At 59.1% G+C, this 19,081-nt stretch overlaps 2 protein-coding genes across 10 annotated transcripts in view; both read right to left on the reverse strand.

The window, feature by feature from the left end:
• The window catches only part of MYO15B (myosin XVB), a 32,916-nt gene extending 30,687 nt beyond the window's left edge, over nucleotides 1-2,229 (reverse strand). Inside the window, 1 exon segment of the mRNA XM_032617515.1 lies at nucleotides 173-2,229. Within this exon segment, the coding sequence (XP_032473406.1) occupies nucleotides 173-2,229 (2,057 nt within the window).
• A 6,912-nt stretch (nucleotides 2,230-9,141) lies between these two features.
• LLGL2 (LLGL scribble cell polarity complex component 2) overlaps nucleotides 9,142-19,081 on the reverse strand; it is a 33,473-nt gene continuing 23,533 nt past the window's right edge. For 5 of the 9 annotated variants that reach the window (XM_032617312.1, XM_032617314.1, XM_032617315.1 and 2 more), the window contains 19 exons: nucleotides 18,091-18,253; nucleotides 17,824-17,956; nucleotides 17,454-17,508; nucleotides 16,698-16,852; nucleotides 14,647-15,010; nucleotides 14,356-14,509; nucleotides 14,162-14,266; nucleotides 13,491-13,783; nucleotides 13,242-13,392; nucleotides 12,745-12,895; nucleotides 11,971-12,087; nucleotides 11,690-11,856; nucleotides 11,055-11,319; nucleotides 10,660-10,813; nucleotides 10,378-10,406; nucleotides 10,117-10,164; nucleotides 9,864-9,906; nucleotides 9,698-9,736; nucleotides 9,142-9,491 (listed from right to left, as the gene is read on the reverse strand). In XM_032617312.1, the coding sequence (XP_032473203.1) occupies nucleotides 9,197-9,491; nucleotides 9,698-9,736; nucleotides 9,864-9,906; nucleotides 10,117-10,164; nucleotides 10,378-10,406; nucleotides 10,660-10,813; nucleotides 11,055-11,319; nucleotides 11,690-11,856; nucleotides 11,971-12,087; nucleotides 12,745-12,895; nucleotides 13,242-13,392; nucleotides 13,491-13,783; nucleotides 14,162-14,266; nucleotides 14,356-14,509; nucleotides 14,647-15,010; nucleotides 16,698-16,852; nucleotides 17,454-17,508; nucleotides 17,824-17,956; nucleotides 18,091-18,253 (2,881 nt within the window). In that variant the 3' untranslated portion in view covers nucleotides 9,142-9,196. Of the gene's footprint in view, nucleotides 9,492-9,674; nucleotides 9,737-9,863; nucleotides 9,907-10,116; nucleotides 10,165-10,377; nucleotides 10,407-10,659; nucleotides 10,814-11,054; nucleotides 11,320-11,689; nucleotides 11,857-11,970; nucleotides 12,088-12,744; nucleotides 12,896-13,241; nucleotides 13,393-13,490; nucleotides 13,784-14,161; nucleotides 14,267-14,355; nucleotides 14,510-14,646; nucleotides 15,011-16,693; nucleotides 16,853-17,453; nucleotides 17,509-17,823; nucleotides 17,957-18,090; nucleotides 18,254-19,081 lie in introns of those variants that run through there. The other 4 variants (XM_032617318.1, XM_032617320.1, XM_032617319.1 and 1 more) reach the window with 4 other exon arrangements.

The following is a 19,081-nucleotide window of genomic DNA, read 5'->3' on the forward strand; positions in this document are numbered from 1 at the left end:
AATTAGAGAAGGAAGGAGCACCTGATTCTCACCCCTCACCTGCCCCTTCCAACCAGACGACCTTGTGTGGCAAAATCCCACGTAAGGATACAATTCATAAAAGAACGGGGGTAGGATGGGATACGAGTAAGTGTGACCCAGGCATGGCAGGTTTGGGACCGCGCCCGCTCACCGCAGCCGGGCCAGGTCCTCGGTGTCTTCCAGGCCTTCCCCGAGGCTCCTGTCCTCGGCGCCGGGAAAGGGCGGCGCCTCCAGGCCCGGCCCGAGGCTCAGCTCCAGGTCCTTCTCCAGCGCCTCCTCCGTCTCATCCTCCGGCTCCCATCGATCCCTCAGGAACCTGCAGGGGCTCGGGCTCCTCTCCTGCCGCAGGCGGGTCTCCAAGATGAGTCGGGGCAGCAGTGCTTCGGTGCCAAACCCAGGGTCCTCCCGGGGGTCCTCGCCCTGTGCCCAGTGCACCGGAGCCTCGGCTCCCAAGGTCTCCGGCTCCGCTTCGCTGCTGGAGCCTCTCTCGAGTGGGGGCTCGTCGGAGGGAGTCGGGCCGAGAGAGCCGTGGCGGCGCCCGGCCACCCCTTCTCCACTCGCCCTGCGCCCCTCACTATCCCCTGAAGCCCCCGCACAAGACGAAAAGTGCCCCTCCCCAGCGGGGGCGTCCGCGGACGCTTCCTCTGAGTTCTGGCTGCTCGAGGTCCTCCCTGCCCTGTGGATCCTGGGGAACATGACCGCAAACTTGGGATCTGGAGTCGGGTCCGCGTCCTCAGAAGGGTCGTCGGGGGCTGGCCTTTCCGCAACCTGCGGGGAACTCGAGCCGCCACCAGGGGGAGCCCTCGGTCGCCCGCCCAGCCCAGCTACGCCCGCCAGGCTCAGCACTAGACCGCGGCTCAGCCCCGGCCCGCGGCCCCGCCCCTCGCCCGCCGCCCGCGCCCCGCCCGCCCGCGGCCGGAGCTGCAGCCACCGCAGGAGGCCCAGGCCCCGTGCCACCCGCAGGAGCCGGTCCTTGAGGCCCGAGCGGCAGGGACCCGCGGCCTGGGGAGCAGGCCCTGGCGGGGGCCTCGCGCGAAGCCTGCCGAGCGCCACTAGGGCCACCAGCGGCGCTGGGTCCCTGGACCCTTCTTCTCCAGCCCCCGCTTCGCTCACGCCCTCCTCCTCTTGCACCTTCCCCACCCCCTCTCCGACCTGGGTACGCTGACCCCGGGCGGTCGAGGCCTCGGCTCTAACGGCCTCGGGGCCCCTCGGCTCAGCCTCAGGCTGCACCCCACTGTTTCTCGCGTCCCGGGCCCGCCTGGGATCTCGAGAAGCCCGCGAGCTCCGGGGAACGCACGCGCGGCTGCCCTCGAGGGGACTGGAGGCCGCGGCTTTACTGGCCGCGTCAGCCTCTTCGGCCTCAGTGGACCCGCTTGTCGTTCCTGGGGCTGCCCGTAGGCTCCGTCCAGGCCCGGCTCCCTCCAGACTCAAGTCTGTGTCAGTCTCGGAATCCTCGGTTTCTCCCTGGGGCCTCGCCCCCGACGATCCTTCCGGGCTCCGGGGCCCGGCGGGGGGCTTGTCACCGCCTCTGCCGTCGCTGCCCAGGCCGTCGCTGCTCGGGCGTTCTCTCGGCGCCTCCAGCGCTGACTCCGGACCGGTTTGGGTGCTTCCCGAGCCCATGTCCGTTTGCTCCGAGTTGGGCCGCCGCTCTGGGGCCCCACCGCTCTGGCTGCCGCTCTCCAGGGCCTCGCGGGCTTCGCTGTCCGGGCAGGAGCTGGCCCCGTCTCCATCCGACGTGTCCCCATTGAGGCTGCGGGTCTCTTGGCGGCCCCGCTGAACCGAGCGTCCCCGCCCTTTTCCTCCTCTCCTGCGGCGGTCGCGCCCGCGTGTCCTTCCTCCTCCGAGGAGACTCTTCTCCTCCAGGCGCCCCCCACGGCCGTCCCCAGGCTTGTGGTTCTCCTTAGGCCGGCATCCCCGACGCCAAGCGCTGCCTCGTCTCCCCGCAGCCTCCGGTGGCGGCCCAGCCTCTGGCCGTCTGCAGTCGCCGTTCTCCTCTACGGTGGGCTTCCTGCGGCCACCGGGGGTCTCCTGGCCCCCCGCGGTGCAGGGCTCCAAGAGTGGTCTTGCCCCGTGGGCTTTACCGCGGCCCTGTCGGCGCTCCCGGCTGGGCGCGCTGTCGGCGCTGGCCGACCCGGATTCCTGCTCCCTGGAGGTCGGCCTCCCGGGTCCCTCCGGCCGCTGGGGCGTTTTGCCCTTGCTCCTGACCATGGTTTGTTTCCCGGCGTCTCCCTCCTGTCCTCTTCCCTAGGAGCTGGCTGCCCGCAGGTGCCCTCGGCAGCACATCACAGGTTACGGCTACAGGCTCAATCTACCCGCCCCCGCATCTCCCGCTTTATGCGTGAGCATCAATAATGCAGGTGGCTGCGGGTCCTGACCTCCTCGGCCAACAATAGAGTGGAGGCCACCCAGGAAAGAGGAGCTGCAACTGCGGACAAAGGCCGTGGACAGGGCAACCGTGCCGCCTGGAGTTGCTGCCGGCCAGGTCAGCCTGGCACCACGCCAAATCGAGGGGGCGCATGCTCTGCTCCCGCCTCACCGCTTCTTCAGCAGGGCGTGAGGGGGTGCCAAAAGAACCGTCCTCCTCGTCCTGGGGTCTCTAGGGGAATCCACCCTCCCTCCCCTGCATTGGCAGGCGGATTCTTAACCACTGCGCCACCAGGGAAGTCCAGGTTACCCATTTCTTGTATTGCCTTCAAGAGCTATCCACGCACAGAAAAGCAAGTATTCGTTTTCCCTTTGAGCACAGGTGGAAGCTTTTCTAGCTCATGGCTCTCCACTCTGCTTTTTCCAATCTAACAGATTAACTTGGAGATTTCATAATAGTACATAATGATCTTCTTTTTCTTTTCTTTTAACAACTGCATAATAATCCAGCAAATGAACGTGCCATAGTTTAACCAATTCTTTATTGATAGTGTGAAAATTAATCAAGGGAAACCTTACTAAAATGGAGTCCAGAGGCCAGAAGGGGGAGCTCTTACACGCTTACCCCTCCACCTCAATGCAGATCCCGAGGGAAAGAAATGTACTTTGTACTACAGCCAGCTGGAGGAAAAAAGATTTTCTCCTTGCCTGGCACAGCTCAGCCAATGAGAAACTGTCAAACTAAGACAATGAAAAGCCACTGTGCTTCAAATTCCCAATTTCCTCCAATGGTCTTTTTGTTTATAGCAGCCTTTCCCAACTTCCCCTTCTCCTCTATAAAAAAGTTTCCTCTCTGCTTTAGCAGGGTTGCGTGTTGCTGGCCATAGTCGCTATCCTGTGTTGTAATTCTTTGCTGCTCTTGAATAAACCTGTTTTCCTGGTAAAATAACTGACTTTTTAAAATTGCTTTAGGCTAACAGACTTTTATGTCTGAAACGGAGGATGCCTTCATCTCAGCTTTTGCTTCAGTTACAAACAACATTGACTCCACCTGTGTCCAAGCAGAATCAATTCCTAGAAGTAGAATTGCTGGGCCATAGGGTATGTGTATTTGTAATTTGGAGTGCTCCAAATTTTCCTCCATGGAGGCTGTATCAATTTACACTCCCACAAACAAGATAGGAGACCACCCATTTTAACATGGCACTGAGGCATGGTGTTACCTAACATTTTTGCCACTCTGAAACGTGACAAATCTCAGTGTCTTTTAAATTCATTTCTCTGTGAAAATAAGCAGCTTTCCTCCATCTTACAGCCTTTTTTTTTTTTTTTTTTCCTGAGACCTGTCTTTTCTCATTCTTTACCCCTCTTCGTATCGATGCGGATCTGTTTCTTGACGGTTATACTGTAGTTAAACCCAGGCAGGATTCATGAGCCCTTTTTGGATGGCCCCAGGGCTCCGGGGCACCCAAGATGGAGTCAGATGAGATCTCCAGCCAGGGCCTGTGACCTGCCCCGCAGGGCTCCGTGCCCCTGCTGACCACTCACTCTGGCCTCTCCTCACCAGCAGCCCCGCCCAGAACCAGAGTGGGGGAGGTAACATTCCAGATTGTGGCCCTTTCCTTGGTATGCTCTCCAGTTGGCTTGTACCTGCCTTGTACCCACCTCTCTGCACATCTCCTGGAGCCAGCCTCAGACCTGGGTGGAGCAGCTGCAAGCACTCACGTTACCCAGGAGGGCCACTCACAGCCCAGAGGCCTGGTCTGAGCAAGGAGTTGAAAGTGACTTGGCCTTTGCCGAGGAAGCAGCCTTCTAGTGAAGGAAGCAGCTGTCCCAAAGGAACACAAGCTCATGGGTAACGTCAGTCACCGTGTAGCTCATAAAACTGGTGTCTTTGTGAAAGTCTGTAAGCTGTGCTTCCCCGCCACCAATACTGACCAAGGCAAAGGGCGATGAGACTCATAGGGCTTGTTTCACCTGCAGAAAGCAGGAAGTGGGGTGATGTACTCGCACCGTGGATCATTACACAGCACTGTCAGCAACACATGTGGGTTATTTCACAAACGTAATGGCGAGTGAAGAAGCCAGAAAGAGTTATAGAGTCACTGTATGATTCCATTTACATAAAGTACGAAAAGAGCAAACTGAGCTATTTATAGAGTGGTGCCTGGGGTGGGGGGTGGGAGGTTGGTAGTGACTAGAAGGGTCACAAGGGAGCCTGTTCAGTTGGTGGAGGTTTATCGGGTTGTACTCCTATGACTTGTGCTATTCTGTATGCGTTTTATAATTTAAAAGGTAATGCAGAGAAAGAGCTCACTGTTTTGCCCTGGACTAATAATAATGATGACGATGATGATGTGCTAGGTACCGTTCTAAGTACTACACTTAATTTTTTTTTTTTTCTTTTGGCCACGCCCTGCAGCCTGTGGGATCTTAGTTCCCCAGCCAGGGATTGAACCCAGGCCCTCAGCAGTGAAAGCACGGAGTCCTAACCACTGGACCGCCAGGGAATTCCCTGAATTCACTTAATTCTTGAAAACACTCTAGGAGGTTGGTGCTCTAAGGATTCCCATTTTATGGATGAGACCGAGGCACACAGCTGAGTGTCAGAACTGGAATGCCAGGAATTCCCTGGCGGGCCAGTGCTTAGGACTCTGTGCTTTCACTGCTGAGGGCCTGGGTTCAATCCCTGGTCAGGGAACTAAGATCCCACAAGCTGCACAGCGCGGCCAAAAATAAATATATTATTATATATATATAAAAAAGAAGTGGGATGCCCACTCAGGCAGTCTGGCTCCCAAGACCTGGCAAAAGAACATGTGTGAGGAGCTACCATCAGCTACACACAGAACTTCCATTTGTCCAGCCCATTACAATGTGTCCTGTGAGCTCTGGGGGCAGAGGGAGAGCTCCACACCTGTCTCTAATCTCCTACCTTCTCCCCTGCCCTCCTCTCCCTCTGGTTGATCCAGGACAGAGCTCGGATCTCACTCAGCTCCGTGGGCGTGGCCACTTCTGATCCTCTGAGTCTCAGTTCTCTTCCCAAGCTTCATTTCATTCAAACCCCCCAAAACCCTAGGAAGGAGATATGGTCTCATTTCACAGATGGGGAAACGGCTCTGAGAGGGTAAGTGGCTTAAAGACACACAGCCAGTAAGTGAGAAATTGGGGACCCAATTCAAGGGTCCCGCTGTTCTTTTTCTTTAATTAATTAATTAATTTATTGGCTGCATTGGGTCTTCGTTGCTGCACGCGGGCTTTCTCTAGTGGCTAGCGGGGGCTACTTTCCGTTGCGGTGCGCGGGCTTCTCATTGTCGTGGCTTCTCTTGGTGCAGAGCATGGGCTGTAGGCGCGCAGGCTTCAGTAGTTGTGGCATGTGGGCTCACTAGTTTTGCTTGCGGGCTCTAGAGCACAGGCTCACTAGTTGTGGTGCACGGGCTCAGTTGCTCCACGGCATGTGGGATCTTCCCGAACCAGGGCTCAAACCCATGTCTCCTGCATTGGCAGGTGGATTCTTAACCACTGCGCCACCAGGGAAGCCCGGGTCCCGCTATTCTGCTCCATGACACTTCTGCTGAGAATTGGCTTCAGAACCAGACAGGCTTGGTCCCTCCCCTGTCCCACTTCCTGGCTGTGTGATTTCCAACAATCTCCGGGGAACTCCCCTGGACAAACCTGATAGCAGGGCAGAGGGGCCCCAGCCCCAAGCCCAGTTCTCCCCTTTGCCTCCTCCTTCCCACTCATCCCTTCATCTGCTTTGCTCACAAGGACTGTGAGCTCCTCCTCTGGTCTGTGCAAGCCCTCTTCTGACTCCACTCCACACTCCTTCCCTCCCTCCTGATCCATTTCCTCCTCTCCTGGCCTCACCCACCTCACAGTAACTTTCACCTCCTTTGGTTGGGTGTTTACTTGGAGCCAGCTGCTGTGGGATGTTACAGATTCTCATTTAATCCTTTCAGTCCTCTGAGGTCGGCCCTATTATCACAGCCCATTTTGGAGATAAGTAAACAAAGGCGCAGGAGTGAGGTCATCTATCCAAGGTCACACAGCCGGTCACAGGCAAAGCCAGTGATGGAGGAGGGTTGGATCCGCCCGACTTTCAGATGTAGGTGAACACTGTCTTCCACCGCTGGATGCCGAAGGCCCTCAGATCTAAGTCTCCAGACTGGCTGCCTGTGGTACGTCTCCAGGGCCTTTGGTTTTTTTTTTTTTTTTTTTTTTGCGGTACGCGGGCCTCTCACTGTTCTGGCCTCTCCCGTTGCGGAGCACAGGCTCCAGACGCGCAGGCTCGGCGGCCATGGCTCACGGGCCCAGCCGCTCCGTGGCACCTTCCCAGACCGGGGCACAAACCCGCGTCCCCTGCATCGGCAGGCGGACTCTCAACCACTGCGCCACCAGGGAAGCCCCCTCCAGGGCCTTTGGAATTGGCAGTGACTCCTCCCACTCACTCACCGGTCTATCTGGCAGCCATCCTGGTCAACTCAACCTCTCAATACTTCCGTTTCACCACTCCCATCACCTCTCCCTGGACACCCCACTTCTCCCTCGGGGCCAGCCCAGCTTCCGTCAATCCCCTTTCTAGAGCACGCCTATCCATAAAAATGGTTGGTCTCACACTCCTAATATGAGAACTTTTCTTCTGAACTATTTGAACCACCAGCGTAAGCTAACGCTTCAAAGCGTAGTGTACGTAAGGCAAATCTCGTCCTTAATGCGTGCGGGGTAAATCCATTTTCAAAGAGCCCTCCCGGATTTTCAGGTGCGTGTGTGCTTGTTGACTTCTTGTTCGAGCTGATTAGCTGGATCATTGCGGCAGCCACGAAGCCATGGAGGTGTTGGCTCTGCCATTTTCTTCTCATTTGTTGGCCTTTGCATCGTTACTGTGATCTTCAAGTCTTGGTTTCTTGGCAGGAAACTTCGTGTCGCTTGTCCATTAGTGTGAGGTAATTTAGGCCAACTGGATAAAAGACATGGAAGCCCCCCTAAACTGGCAGTCACAAAACCATACCTGTGTCCCTAGGTGGGGAGCCCAGCTCTCTGGGTGTGATGTTCCCACTCCTTCCTTGGCACCCACTTTTCGCGCAGGATCCTCTGACCCACAGACTGAGGGCCCCAGTGCCAACCCAAGTTAGAGAAGACATCCTATGCATCAAACTCTAAGATGTTCTCCCTGACCCTGACAGAGGGCCTCCCCCATCATTAGCCCATTGACCTCGAGGTCTCATAGGAACCTGGCAACAGATCACGAGGGAATACTGTTATCCCGTTTCCCAGGAGAAACTGATGCAGAGCAGGTAAGTAATTTGCCTGAGTGGAACTCGGCTGCCGTAGCTGCGGCTGAAGCGACAGTAGTCTTTAGAAGAATAAATCTCCTCATGGAACTTCCCTGCTTAAAGCCCTCCAGAAGGGACTTCCCTGGCGGTCCAGCACTTCCATTGCAGGGGGCGTGGGTTCGATCCCTGGTCTGGGAACTAAGATCCCACGTGCCACGCAGCGCGGCAGAAAAAAAACGTCCTTCAAAGGCTTCCGCTGTCTCAGGATGGAGTCCAGACTGTCTTGCAGAGGGAGCAGTTCTCCCCACCTCCCCCACGCCTGTGGCTTTGCCTTTATCTGCCCAGCATCCTTTCTCCACTTCTTCCCAGGACAGCATTTTCTTCCTTTGGGGAGCTGTCCCTCCCACTCCTCGCGGCTCTTGGGGCTCCATCTCAGTAAGCCCCCGCTATTCCTCTAAGGAGAAACAAGGGATGCTCGAGTGGTCCAAGTTCCAAAATGCAGCGACTCTTGAGCTGGACGTGCTGGGCCGGAGGGTGGGTGCAGAGGATGCTACCACAGTGTGTCCGTCCTGGGACCTGGGCCTCAGCTCCTCCTCTGCTCCCTGAGTAATCCGTGTCCTTCCAACAGGCCCTTTCCGCACTCAGGCCAGGGTGGGTTCCTGCGGCCCGTGGCGGTGCCCTCACCCTCACGAGGCTCCTGGACTGGCCCTGGCATTTTCAGCTCATTTCCTGCTAGCCACCCTCAGCTCTTCACTCGTTCTACGGCGAGCAGAACACTCCCTCTCGTGCTGCTGTACCTCCCCGCCCCCAGTCCTCTGCACAGAACAGTCTGCCCAGCCAGCTCCCGGTCACCTCTCCCGTCACACTTAACGTCACCTCCCCCGGCACATTTCTCACAAGCCCCCGGATCTCCCTCGTCTTAACACTTCCTGCACTCGTAAGGACCCCGCGAGGGCAGGGATCACATTGTCTTGGCCACCTCTGAACCCCAAGCACCTGGCATATAGCTGGTGCTCAGTGAAGACAGGTGAATAAAGATGTAGCCCAAGTAGAATCAAACCCCGGGCTTATAAAGACCTTAACTGCCCCCCACGCCTCAGCAGCACCCCATAGTCCTTCCCCGAAGTCCGGAAGAAGCCATCGGGCCTGAGATACCGTGTGCACCTTCCCCTCCTAACAGCAAGGGAAGGCCAGCCAGGGGCAGCTAGGGGCCTCCCACTGCCCCCCACCCAGGGATGCAGTCAGACCCAATTCAGTTAACTTTTACCACTTATTCCCAAAGAGAGAAGGCATATAGCGTTCGGACACAACCAGATACAGTTTGACCTGATTCCAAGAGCTTAAAAAACAGATTCTCCTGAGCACCAGCCTGGTCCAGGGGACGGACCCCAGGGGCAAAGGCAAGGGACCAGCTAACGATCATTTCTATTTACGTGGAAAATCTCTGCACAATTAAAAAAGTAAAGTCGTTGGGCCAGTCCAGTGAAGAGGTAATAAGGTGTTTATTAAAAACTTTTTCACCCAGAGGCAGTTAACATTTATAATTTAAAACCCAGCCCACTACAAAAAGCGGGGAGACGGGGATAAAAACTGTGCAACATTGACAAAAGGACCGAGAGGGTCAAGGCCCGAGGAGGGAGAGCCCCAGGGGCCTGGGGTCCCTCCTCTCCCAAGGCCAGGAGCAGCAGCAGGGTGGGCACTGGGGGTGCCCCCAGCCCCTGCACGGCCCAGTGTACGGGCCTCTCCAGGTGGGGCAGTGCCCCCAGGAAGAGCCGTCGGTAGTGTGTGTTCATCGTGCAGAAGGAGATAGAGCCACAGCAACTCAGGAGCATCCTGGGCGGGACGGGGGCCTCAGTCACCCGCCTGAGCCCAGACACGGAGGTTTTCGGGCAAGTGGGGGTGTGTGTCAGGGCTGGGATAGGCCTAAGGGCCTTGGGGAGCGGGGACTCCTGTCCCTCCTATCCCTCCCTAGGAGCGTGCCCCACCCCACCGTGCAGCAGCACCCAGAGCCCCTACCTCCCCCATTGCTGAGGCCGTACCCCACGGCCACTCGCTGAGAACGCCAATCACCACAGCTCCTGCGTGGGCAAAGACAGGGCCGTCACCGTCCACGGGGGCTGCAGACAAGGACCCTCATTCCCAGAGCTCCCCTGGAACGTCTCCCGGCACCAGGGGCCCAGCCCTGCAAGCCTGAGAGTCACTCACCCTCGGTCTCCCTCCAGCGTGCTCTGGATCTCCTTCAGGACTCCTGCGGGGCAGGGGGGCAGGGGTGGGGAGCAGAGGCGTGGTGAGGCAAGCTGGGGCTGGGCCAGACACCCCCCTTTCTGCCCCTTCTACTGATGGGGTGAACGGGCCTGCCCTCCTTCAGGAAAACGGCCCTCGTTCCCACCCCGGCTCCCGCCCCCCGCCCCGCACATCCCCCCTGCCAGCCAGCCCACCGGCACCTGCCCTGACTCACTCTCGTCGTTGAGCAGAGCGTGCTCCATCACAGGGCCCGACCTCCTCTCTGGAAGGCAGAGGCCAGGCCAGTTGAGCCTTGGGCCCTCCTCTGCCCCAGCTCCCTGCTTCTGCGGGTGGGGCTGCGGAAGCCTGAGCCCGGGACTGGAAGGGAAGCCCAGCCCGAACACCACCTGCTCACCTGGGATCCCCTTCCCTCCCCAGGCGTGCTCACAACGCCTCGGCCCCCACACGCCCCTGGCCGCCAAGAGGCCTGTCTTACCCTCTCCATCACTCTGGCTCCCTGAGTTCCTGTGGAGAAGAGACAGTAAGGATGGGGGGCCACTAGGCTCCCCGTTCTGGAAAGCCCTGGTCCCGTGAAGAATGAGGTCGACTGACGAACTTGCGTGGGAGGGTGGGGCATACAAAGGGGGGCAAGGAGGCAGAGCTGGGAGGGTGGGCTGAGTTCACGGGGGAAGGGGACTCTGACCAGCCCCCAGGGGGCACCCCAGGGAGGGTGGGGTGAGGAGGGGCTGGAGCAAAGGCCACCTGTCCTCCTACCCACCTGGCTTTGCCCGAGGCCTTTTCAGGGCCCGATCTGTCGCGGAGACGGCTGTGGTTCCTCGTTTCTGCTGAATCCACCAGGCACCGGGGCTCAACCAGCCACTTGGTGGAGAGAGAGAAGCGCTCAAACTCGGAGGGTGAGATCAGGTAGAAACCTGGTGGGTGGAGAAGCCTGGCAGGTGAGGCCAGCCTGAGTCTCCCAGACCTTGTGGCTGCCAACAGAGCTGCCCCCCCAGGGGGGATTAGGGGCCAGAAGCTCCCGAAGTTCTCTGCCTGAGGAGCCTGGCCTTGACCGGAATACCCCCGACTGCCCTTCCCAGCAGCCCTCGCAGCAGAGCAGGAGCCCCAAACGCAGCCCTGCGGGCAGAGGTCCCGACGTGCCCACCGCCTGCACACCTTGGCCATATTTGGTGAAGACGCAGGAGGCGATGCCGCTGACGTCCTCCCGGCGGATGCAGCTGTACCGCACCTGGGGCTTGAGCAGGGGCAGCGAGACCACCTGGATGTCGCCCAGGTTGGTGAGGACAGCCAGGTGATGTTCCCCGTAGTCCTCGGTTCGACAGCTGCCGAAGCGGGCCGCACTGACCCGCCGCACCCGCGAGCCCTCCAGGGCGGTCAGCTTCAGCTTCAGCCTGGCACTGACCTTGGGCAGCGTGAACACCTAGGGCACAGGGCAGCCGGTCATACCTGCAGCCAGACCAGTTTGCAGAGCTTCATCCAGTCAAACGAGGACTTCCCGCTTCCCTGCCCGATGCTGCCGCTGGGCCTGGCCCTCAGATGTGTGGTCGCTGCACTCAGACTGCGAGGACGCCAGTCCCTGTCTGTGTTTTCTGTCCCTTGCCCAGACACAGGTCCTGCTTCAGTGTCCCCACCACTGACCCTGGGGCCCGGGGGCTCCATCAAGACCCCGCTTCCTTCCTGTGCCTCTGCAGCCCTCACACAGCAACTACAAACACTACGTTAAGTGAGTCCCAGCCATCGTCATTTGTGCTGGGGATTCCCGGGGGACCCCACCTCCTCCCATAAGGCACCTTGAACTGCTCCTCCGACACAACAAGCAGCTGGTGGCTTCCCTGCATGTCGGGGCTCTTTGACAGGTCGTGGGCCACTTCCAGGGGCTCGGGAAGGGGCACACTGTGTCCGTCCAGCACCAGGATCCCCACCACGGGCGCTCGGTGCATTAGCTGGATCTCCTTGGCTGCAGGGACGGAGGTAGGCGACGGGGCTGGTGGTTGGGCGGAGCTCGAGGCTGGAGACACCATCCCGCTCCCAGCCGAGGCAGACAAGTGCTCTCCCCCTGGCCAGCACTCACCCTGCTCCGCCCGCACCGGCTCATCCATTCTCCGCTCGGCGGGGGGCACGCGCAGGGCAAAGGCGTAGACGGTACCTCCATTGGTGCCAGCCCACAGCGAGGGGCAGTGGCGGGAGCCTGCCAAGGAGGCAAAGGTTTACATCTAACCCCTGGCTCTGGGGGTCAGGGGGAGCCAGGAGACCTGGCTCACTACCTGTGTGACTCCAAGGTCAAGTCAGCAAACTTTCATAAACCTCAATTTCTTCCTCTGTAAAATGGAGCTGCTGTGGGCCCTGCCTACCTCCTGGGTGTAGACGAAAAAGGCTGGGAAGGCTCTCTGACAACCCAGAGCCCCATGCAGATAATCCCAAACCCGGGACAGCTCGGCCCTCGAGATGCAGCAGCAGACAGCCCTCAGCCCACCCATGCCCTGGCAGGAGAAGAGAAACAGCCAGAGAGCTTCTAGAGGGCCTACTGGGTACCAGCAGGCACGTGGCACGTCCCAACGCTCGCAGCCACTCTAGGAGGAAGCTATCCCTCCATTTTACAGGGGGAGAAGCGAGACCCAGAAAGGCTAAGTGACACGTCTAAGGTCACACTTCTAGAGAGTGGTAGAGCCTGGATACGAAGCCAGGGCCATCAGACTCGGAGACCCAGGCACGGGAGGAAAAGGGGCGGGTGAGGGCTCCAGTCTCCTCTTGCTCACAGGGGGAACCCCTCTTAGGGGTGCACCAGCCAGCAGCCTCTGACACGCCCTCACGCCAGAGGGCCCCCCACCTCAAGCTGGCCACTCACTGTCCCGCAGGTAGGTGTCAGCGAAGTAGAGGGTCCGGACAAAGCCCGTGAAGGAGTCCTCCGCCGAGCGGGCCTCGATCTTGCGCTGCACTGGCGCCAGCTCCATGTTCTGCAGGCCAGTCCTCTCTGCCCTGCTGCTCCCCTCCTGCACCTGCAGTCGCGTGGGCCAGGCCTGAGGGTGGGCTCTCTCGCCTTCCTTCCCGGGGGCATCAGATCGCTCAACAGCGAGCCTTCCGGGAAGACTGGCCACGGCCCCTGCCACCGCCTGCCTGGTAATACTGAGGACGTGGCCCTGAGGCATTACACACTTTCACACTTAGGGAAGCCGAGGCACAGAGAAGCAGTGCGACGGATCCGAGGTCACAGGGTTGGTGGGGGTCGGGGGTGGCCCAGAGCCCGTGTCTGTGGCCAAAGCAGGCGGGGCAGGGAGGGGTGGTGGGGACCTGCCGCTGGCTGCTCCGGGCTCTGCCCGGGCTCGTGGCCGGCCCCGGCCTCACCTCTCCTGGAGGGCCAGCAGGCCGCCGCTTCCTGCTGGACACCCGGCTGCGACGTATCCGGCGGAAGGACTGGCGCAGGGACTTCTTTAGGGACTTCACACGGGACAGCGGGCCCTCCAAGGCTAGCTGGTCATTGGGGTGCAGCGTGCACCTGGGGGGACGATGGGCCATCAGCGTGGCCAGGGCCTGAGGGACCTTGCCAATCCAGGCACCAATCCCAGACCCGGCCACCCCGGGAGGTCTGCTCACTTGACAAAGACCTGCCGCCGCTGCTGGTGGTCGAAGAGGCCAAAGCCGTGGCTGGTGCCGAAGGCCACGAGCCGCCACTCGGAGTGCAGGGCCAAGGAGGTGACCACAGCCGGGGGCTGGCACTGCACCAACACAAAGGGCTGGAAGCCGGGCTCGAAGTGCACGGGCCCTGGGCGGGCACACAGGCGCTCGTGCCCCTTCCAGCGGTAGCCCTCCTGGTCCTGCAGCAAGTCGGCCTCCACCTGCTCCACTGCGTGCTCCGCCGCCTCGTCATTCAGCTCCAGCACCAGCACCTGGACAGGGCGGCAGATGGGCTGAACCACCCCCCGGCACCAAGGGACGGACGGCAGCACCTCAGGGACCCTAACGGCAGGGGCGGCAAAGGACCCAAGATCCACGCCAAGGCCAAGGGTCAGAAGTGCCCAACCTCTGGCTCTTAATCCTGATTTCTGGAGGAGAAAGGCCTCCCTCTAATGGGATCAGGGAACTTCTATTCACTGGGAGAAGTCAGAGCCACAGGGGCAGGTGATGCGCCAGGGGGGCGCTCAGGAAGCTGGTTCCTGGCCCTGCTGCCCCCCAAGACTGAGAAGGAAGCTCGTGGGCCTGGATGCTGCCCAAAGTCATCTGATCGGCCCTCCCCACGGCTCCGCACGCCCAGCCTGGCCTGCTACCTGCCCTGCTGTGCCGGCCACAGCCAGGTAGCCACTGTATCTGCAGAGGAAAATCTTCTGGATGCCCAGCCGAGGATCGTCGCTGTAGGGGTCGAAAGAGCCCACCTGACAAGGGAGAAGAGCTCCGTGAGGGGCCATAAGCGCTGGACCTGGCCCATCCCCGCCCTCCCTGGTTCCCAGGCTCCGGGCCTCACCTTGCGGAGGGGGGGCCACTCGTCCTCACCCTGGGCACTGAGGCTCTCGTTGGGGTCTGTGTCGGTGAGGAACACCCGTACCGTGCTGAGTTTGTAGAGCAGCCGCAAGCAGACGCCCGAGGCATCCCAGAACCGCACTGTGCCGTCCTCGTGCCTGTGGGCAGAGCCCGCCTGCCGCCCGTGAGAAGGATGCCGGGCCAGAGGTGCCCGGGACTGGCACGCACACCCCCCGAGCTCTGCTCCCACCCCACACATCCCACTAGGCAGGAGAGTACGATCAACGTCACCTACCCCGTGAGCAGCAGGTCCCTCTGGGGTGGGGCCGGGGCCAGGCTGGTGCCACCGTCAATGGGCCACTCCTGGAGGAGATGACGGAGAAGTTCATGGGCGAGCCTGGCTCTGGGCTGGGGCAGGGCTGGGGCCGGGGCCAGACCTACCATGGTGGAGAAGTGTGTGTTCTGTCGGCTGCCAGCAGCGATGATGCGCTCCCACAGCTTCAGGGGGATGTTGGAGACATGGTGGGAGCAGGTGATGGCGGAGCAGTGCAGGGAGGCCAGGTAGGGAGGCTGGACCGGCGGCCAACCAGCCGTCTGCAGGTCAATCACGACCAGCTCCTCCTCAGCCAGCACTACCAGGGCATAGGGGTCATCAAGGGCTGTGGGGACAGGCCAAGGGTCAGGGGCTGCAGGAGCCACTGGGAAGCAGTCTGTCCAGCCTGGCCCTGTAGAATCTGAGGCTCTAGGGTTGGAGCCAGGGCATCCACATTTTAAAAGCAAGCTCCAAATCCAACAATGCATAAAAAGAATTATATGCCATGACTAAGTGGGATTTATCCCAGGTATGCAAGGCTGCGTCAACTTTCGAAAAACAATTAATGAAACCCATTGCATCAAGAGGCTAAAAAAGAGAAATTGGGAACTCCCTGGCAGTCCAGTGATTAGGACTCTATGCTCTCACTGCCAAGGGTCTGGGTTCAATTCCTGGTCGGGGAACTAAGATCCCACAAGCCGTGTGGTGTGGCCAAAAAAAAAGAAAAATCACATGATCATAGCGATAGATGCAGAAAAACTATTTGACAAAACCCAACATCCATTTATGATTAAAAAAAAAACTCTCAGTAAACTAGGAATAGAGGGGAACTGCCTCAACTTGATAAAGAATATCTACAAAAAACCTACGGCAGGCTTCCCTGGTGGCGCAGTGGTTGAGACTCTGCCTGCCAATGCAGGGGACGTGGGTTCGTGCCCCAGTCCGGGAAGATGCGCGGAGCGGCTGGGCCCGTGAGCCATGGCTGCTGAGCCTGTGCGTCCGGAGCCTGTGCTCCGCAACGGAAGAGGCCACAAACAGTGAGAGGCCCGTGTACCGCTAAAAAAAACAAAAAAACCCAAAAAACCTATGGCTAATGTAATACTTAATGGTGAGAAACGTGAAGCTTTCCCACTGAGATCAGGAACAAGGCAAGGTTGCCTCCTCTCACCACTCATTTTCAAGTACTAGCTAATGCAATAAAACAAGAAAAGGAAATAGAAGGCATACAGATTGGGAAGAAAGAAGTAAAACCGTCTTTGTTCACAGATGACATGATCATCAATATAGAAAATCTAAAAGAATCGACCAAAAACTGGCCCTGGCTCCCACCATGCTGTCAGGTAGGAGGAGGGAAGAAGAGGCTGAGAAAGGAGGAAAAGCAGGCTCAGAGTCTCCCTCCAAAGGGCCACTGGTGAGGCTGGGAGAACACAGCTCAGGGTGTCCTGAGCAGGCCTGCCTCCCTCACCTGGAGGCCTCGGGCCTGTCAGGTCAGAGTCATCTAGGGAGGAGGCCCGCCCTCCTGGAGATCTCCCGCCAGGCCTCCTCTCTAGGTTTTGACACCAGCCCTTTCTGGTCTTGCCTGTCACCCAATTTAGAAAGCTGACTCAGGGCTTTCTTGGCCTGGCTGAGTTCCAGGAGACCAGCTCAGCTGGCCCACACTGCTACCTGCCCCACCCCACAAGGAGGGCTTCACCATGTCCAGGCCAGGAGCCCTTTGCCTCAGCCAGGTGGGTGTTAAGCCCAACAGTGCAGATCTGCCCACCTTTGGGCCAAGTCCCAGCTAAGCTGGGGAAGGGCAAAGAGAGCTTGGGGTGGATGGGAGGCATGGCCAGCAAGGACAAGCCACAGGCCAGCAGGGAAGGAGAGGGAGCAGCCTCGGGGACACAAAGAAGAGGTGCAGTGGGACTTAGGGACTCAGGGGTGGCAGCTTTGGGAATGCCTGCAGGCCCTTCCTCTTTGTTTATGGATGGGGGTGGGCCGGATCCCCACACCTCCTGGTGGCCTGCCCTTCACACTCACTCCCGCTCACCTACCAGCCTCAGGGTTCGCCTCAATGAGGACAGTGAAGTCGATGACGCGGGAGGTGAAGTCAAAGGCTGTCTGCTGGCCGTTGTGGATCACTGAGATGCAGTGGCGGTCCCCATAGCTGGCCCGTGGCATGCCGCCCTGGAAGATGGTGAAGGGCAACCTGGCAGGCACAGAAGAGCAGGGGGTGGGCCGCTGATGCCGCCCCAGAAGCCAAGGGCTGAGCCAGCCGTGGGGTGGCCCTGTGACTGGCCTCTGCAGCAGGGCCTGGCATGAAGGCTGGCCTCAGTGTAAGTGCTCACTCAAGGTTCCCAGGAGGGGCTGGAGCGGACCCCCGTCTCTTCCCAACTCAACAGCCCTGGAGAACTTGGGGGCCGGCAGCGGAGCACGCGGGCTGCAGGCTTTGAGTCTCTGCCACCACTCCCGTTTCAACCAGAGTGCCCTCTGTCCCCCTTTTCTGCTTATACATCAGGTCTCCCTGTATGATTCTGTTTGAGGAAACAGGTCCAATCCTAAGACAGAGTTTAGAACCTGCTGATCTGAATCATCTCTCCAGGAGGGTAGAAGGGGAAGAATGGGAATGAGTTTTCAGGAATTAGTCGGAGAGAGGTATGAACAGCACCCCCCTCCCTTCCCTGGAGACCCGGATATGAGACCTAAAGGCAGTAACTAGGCACCATCTCCCCCAGGCAGAGGTTTGAGCAGCCTTTCCAGCTCCCCAGGAAAGCTCTAGAAAGGGAACAGGACAGAGCACTGATACCTACCCCTGCTTGGTGGTCAGCCAGAAGATTTTGGTAATAGCTTTGCAAGGAAAAGGGCCTAAAAGAAAAGGAAATACCTTGAACGGCCCTCCCGCTCTCAGAGGCCCGCGGGTCTGCAGCACAGATCCCGCAAACCTGCGGAGCAGATCTAGGCTTGGGAGTCTTGCTGTGAGCAGTTCCCAGAGAAAGTCACAGTGCGTGTCAGAAAACCCGCTGTGTGGCTTCGGACACAGCCTTCACCATCTCTGGGCCCCAGGTTTTGTTTCTATGAGTTGGACACCTACACCTGAAAGCGGGAGAGACCGACTGGGGCCAGAGAGGACAGCGCCTTGCTCACTGGAAGGCGGTCCCAGGTGGCGGGCAGAGCACTGACCATAAGGCACACAGCTGCGCAGGGGCTCCGGTTGCAGGGTGTCACTGGACACGGGCCACTGGCAGTAGCTGCCGTCAGAATGGCAGCTGACAATCAGATGGCCGTCCCGCTGCCAGCAGACGCTCTCCAGTTGCTTCACGGTGGGAAAGGAGAGAGAGTGCACGAAGGCTGGGATCAGGGGTGCGGCTCCATCGCCTGCACCCCCAGGCCTCAGACGGGGGCTGGATGTGTTGTGTGGGGCCTGGGAGAGCCATGTGGCACCCCTACCTGGCTGCTGAGGAAATGACAGAGCACACAGCTGCCCTGTAGGTCCCAGATGACGACAAGGCCCCGGCTGTAGCCAACGAGGATCTGCTTGGGGTCCCGAGGATGTTCCCGCAGAGCCTCCACCATCTCAAATGCCCGCCTGTGGCGGACCTCCTCTGGCAACCTGGGCGAGGGGAGCACCGTGAGCCCACGTCACCGTCCACCGATGGGGCATGGCTGAGAGCATGGCACAGCCATGCCCGGCATCCCCGAAGCAGCTGGCACGGAATGCGCCAGCATGGAAAGGCTGCCAGGATACATCATCAAGGGGAGAGAGAAGCAACGCATAGAACAGGGCAGCGATAGAGAAAACCCCGTAAGGATGCAAACGCAGGTGGCACAACTATAAGGAAAAGCAAGGAAGTGGTTTCCAGAAAAGTCGATGTGGTGGTTGCCTCTGGGGGAGGGAGGGAGCTGTGACAGAGAAGGGCAGGTGGGGGACCCTGGGGGGCTGGCAAAATTTTGTGTTTGCCCAGAGTTGGCTGCAGAGACGCTCACTTAACAAGAATCCACTAAACTGTACCTTCAACCCTAGTGCATTCTGGCAAGGTGTTGGTGTTTCATAAAAAAAAAGAAAGTTTTTAAGACCTACAAAACAAAACTCTCTATATCAGTTGGCCTGGCCTTGAGCCTTGACCCCCCTCCTCCTTTTCTGGGCCTGGAATGCTGATGCGAAATTTGGAGGTGCTACACCAACAGAAGACCGTGAGGTGGCAGGCACAGGACCAAACGCCAATACCGAGCAGGGCGAGTAGGAAATGGAAACAGCCTGGATCCCAAGGGCATTTCTACGCTCAAACCCAAACCAAACCCTCTACATTTAGAACAAGATTTAGACCAACAGGAGGGGTTCCCAGGGCACCCAGGCTGGGAAAGCCCAGCAGGGGCTCCTCCTCGACTAGACTCCCACCGGTGCGGGTACGGTGGGCACTGGTACCGCCACACACTGAGG

This window comes from Phocoena sinus, chromosome 20, assembly GCF_008692025.1.
Source record: "Phocoena sinus isolate mPhoSin1 chromosome 20, mPhoSin1.pri, whole genome shotgun sequence".
In the NCBI taxonomy this organism is placed as follows: Eukaryota; Metazoa; Chordata; class Mammalia; order Artiodactyla; family Phocoenidae; genus Phocoena; species Phocoena sinus.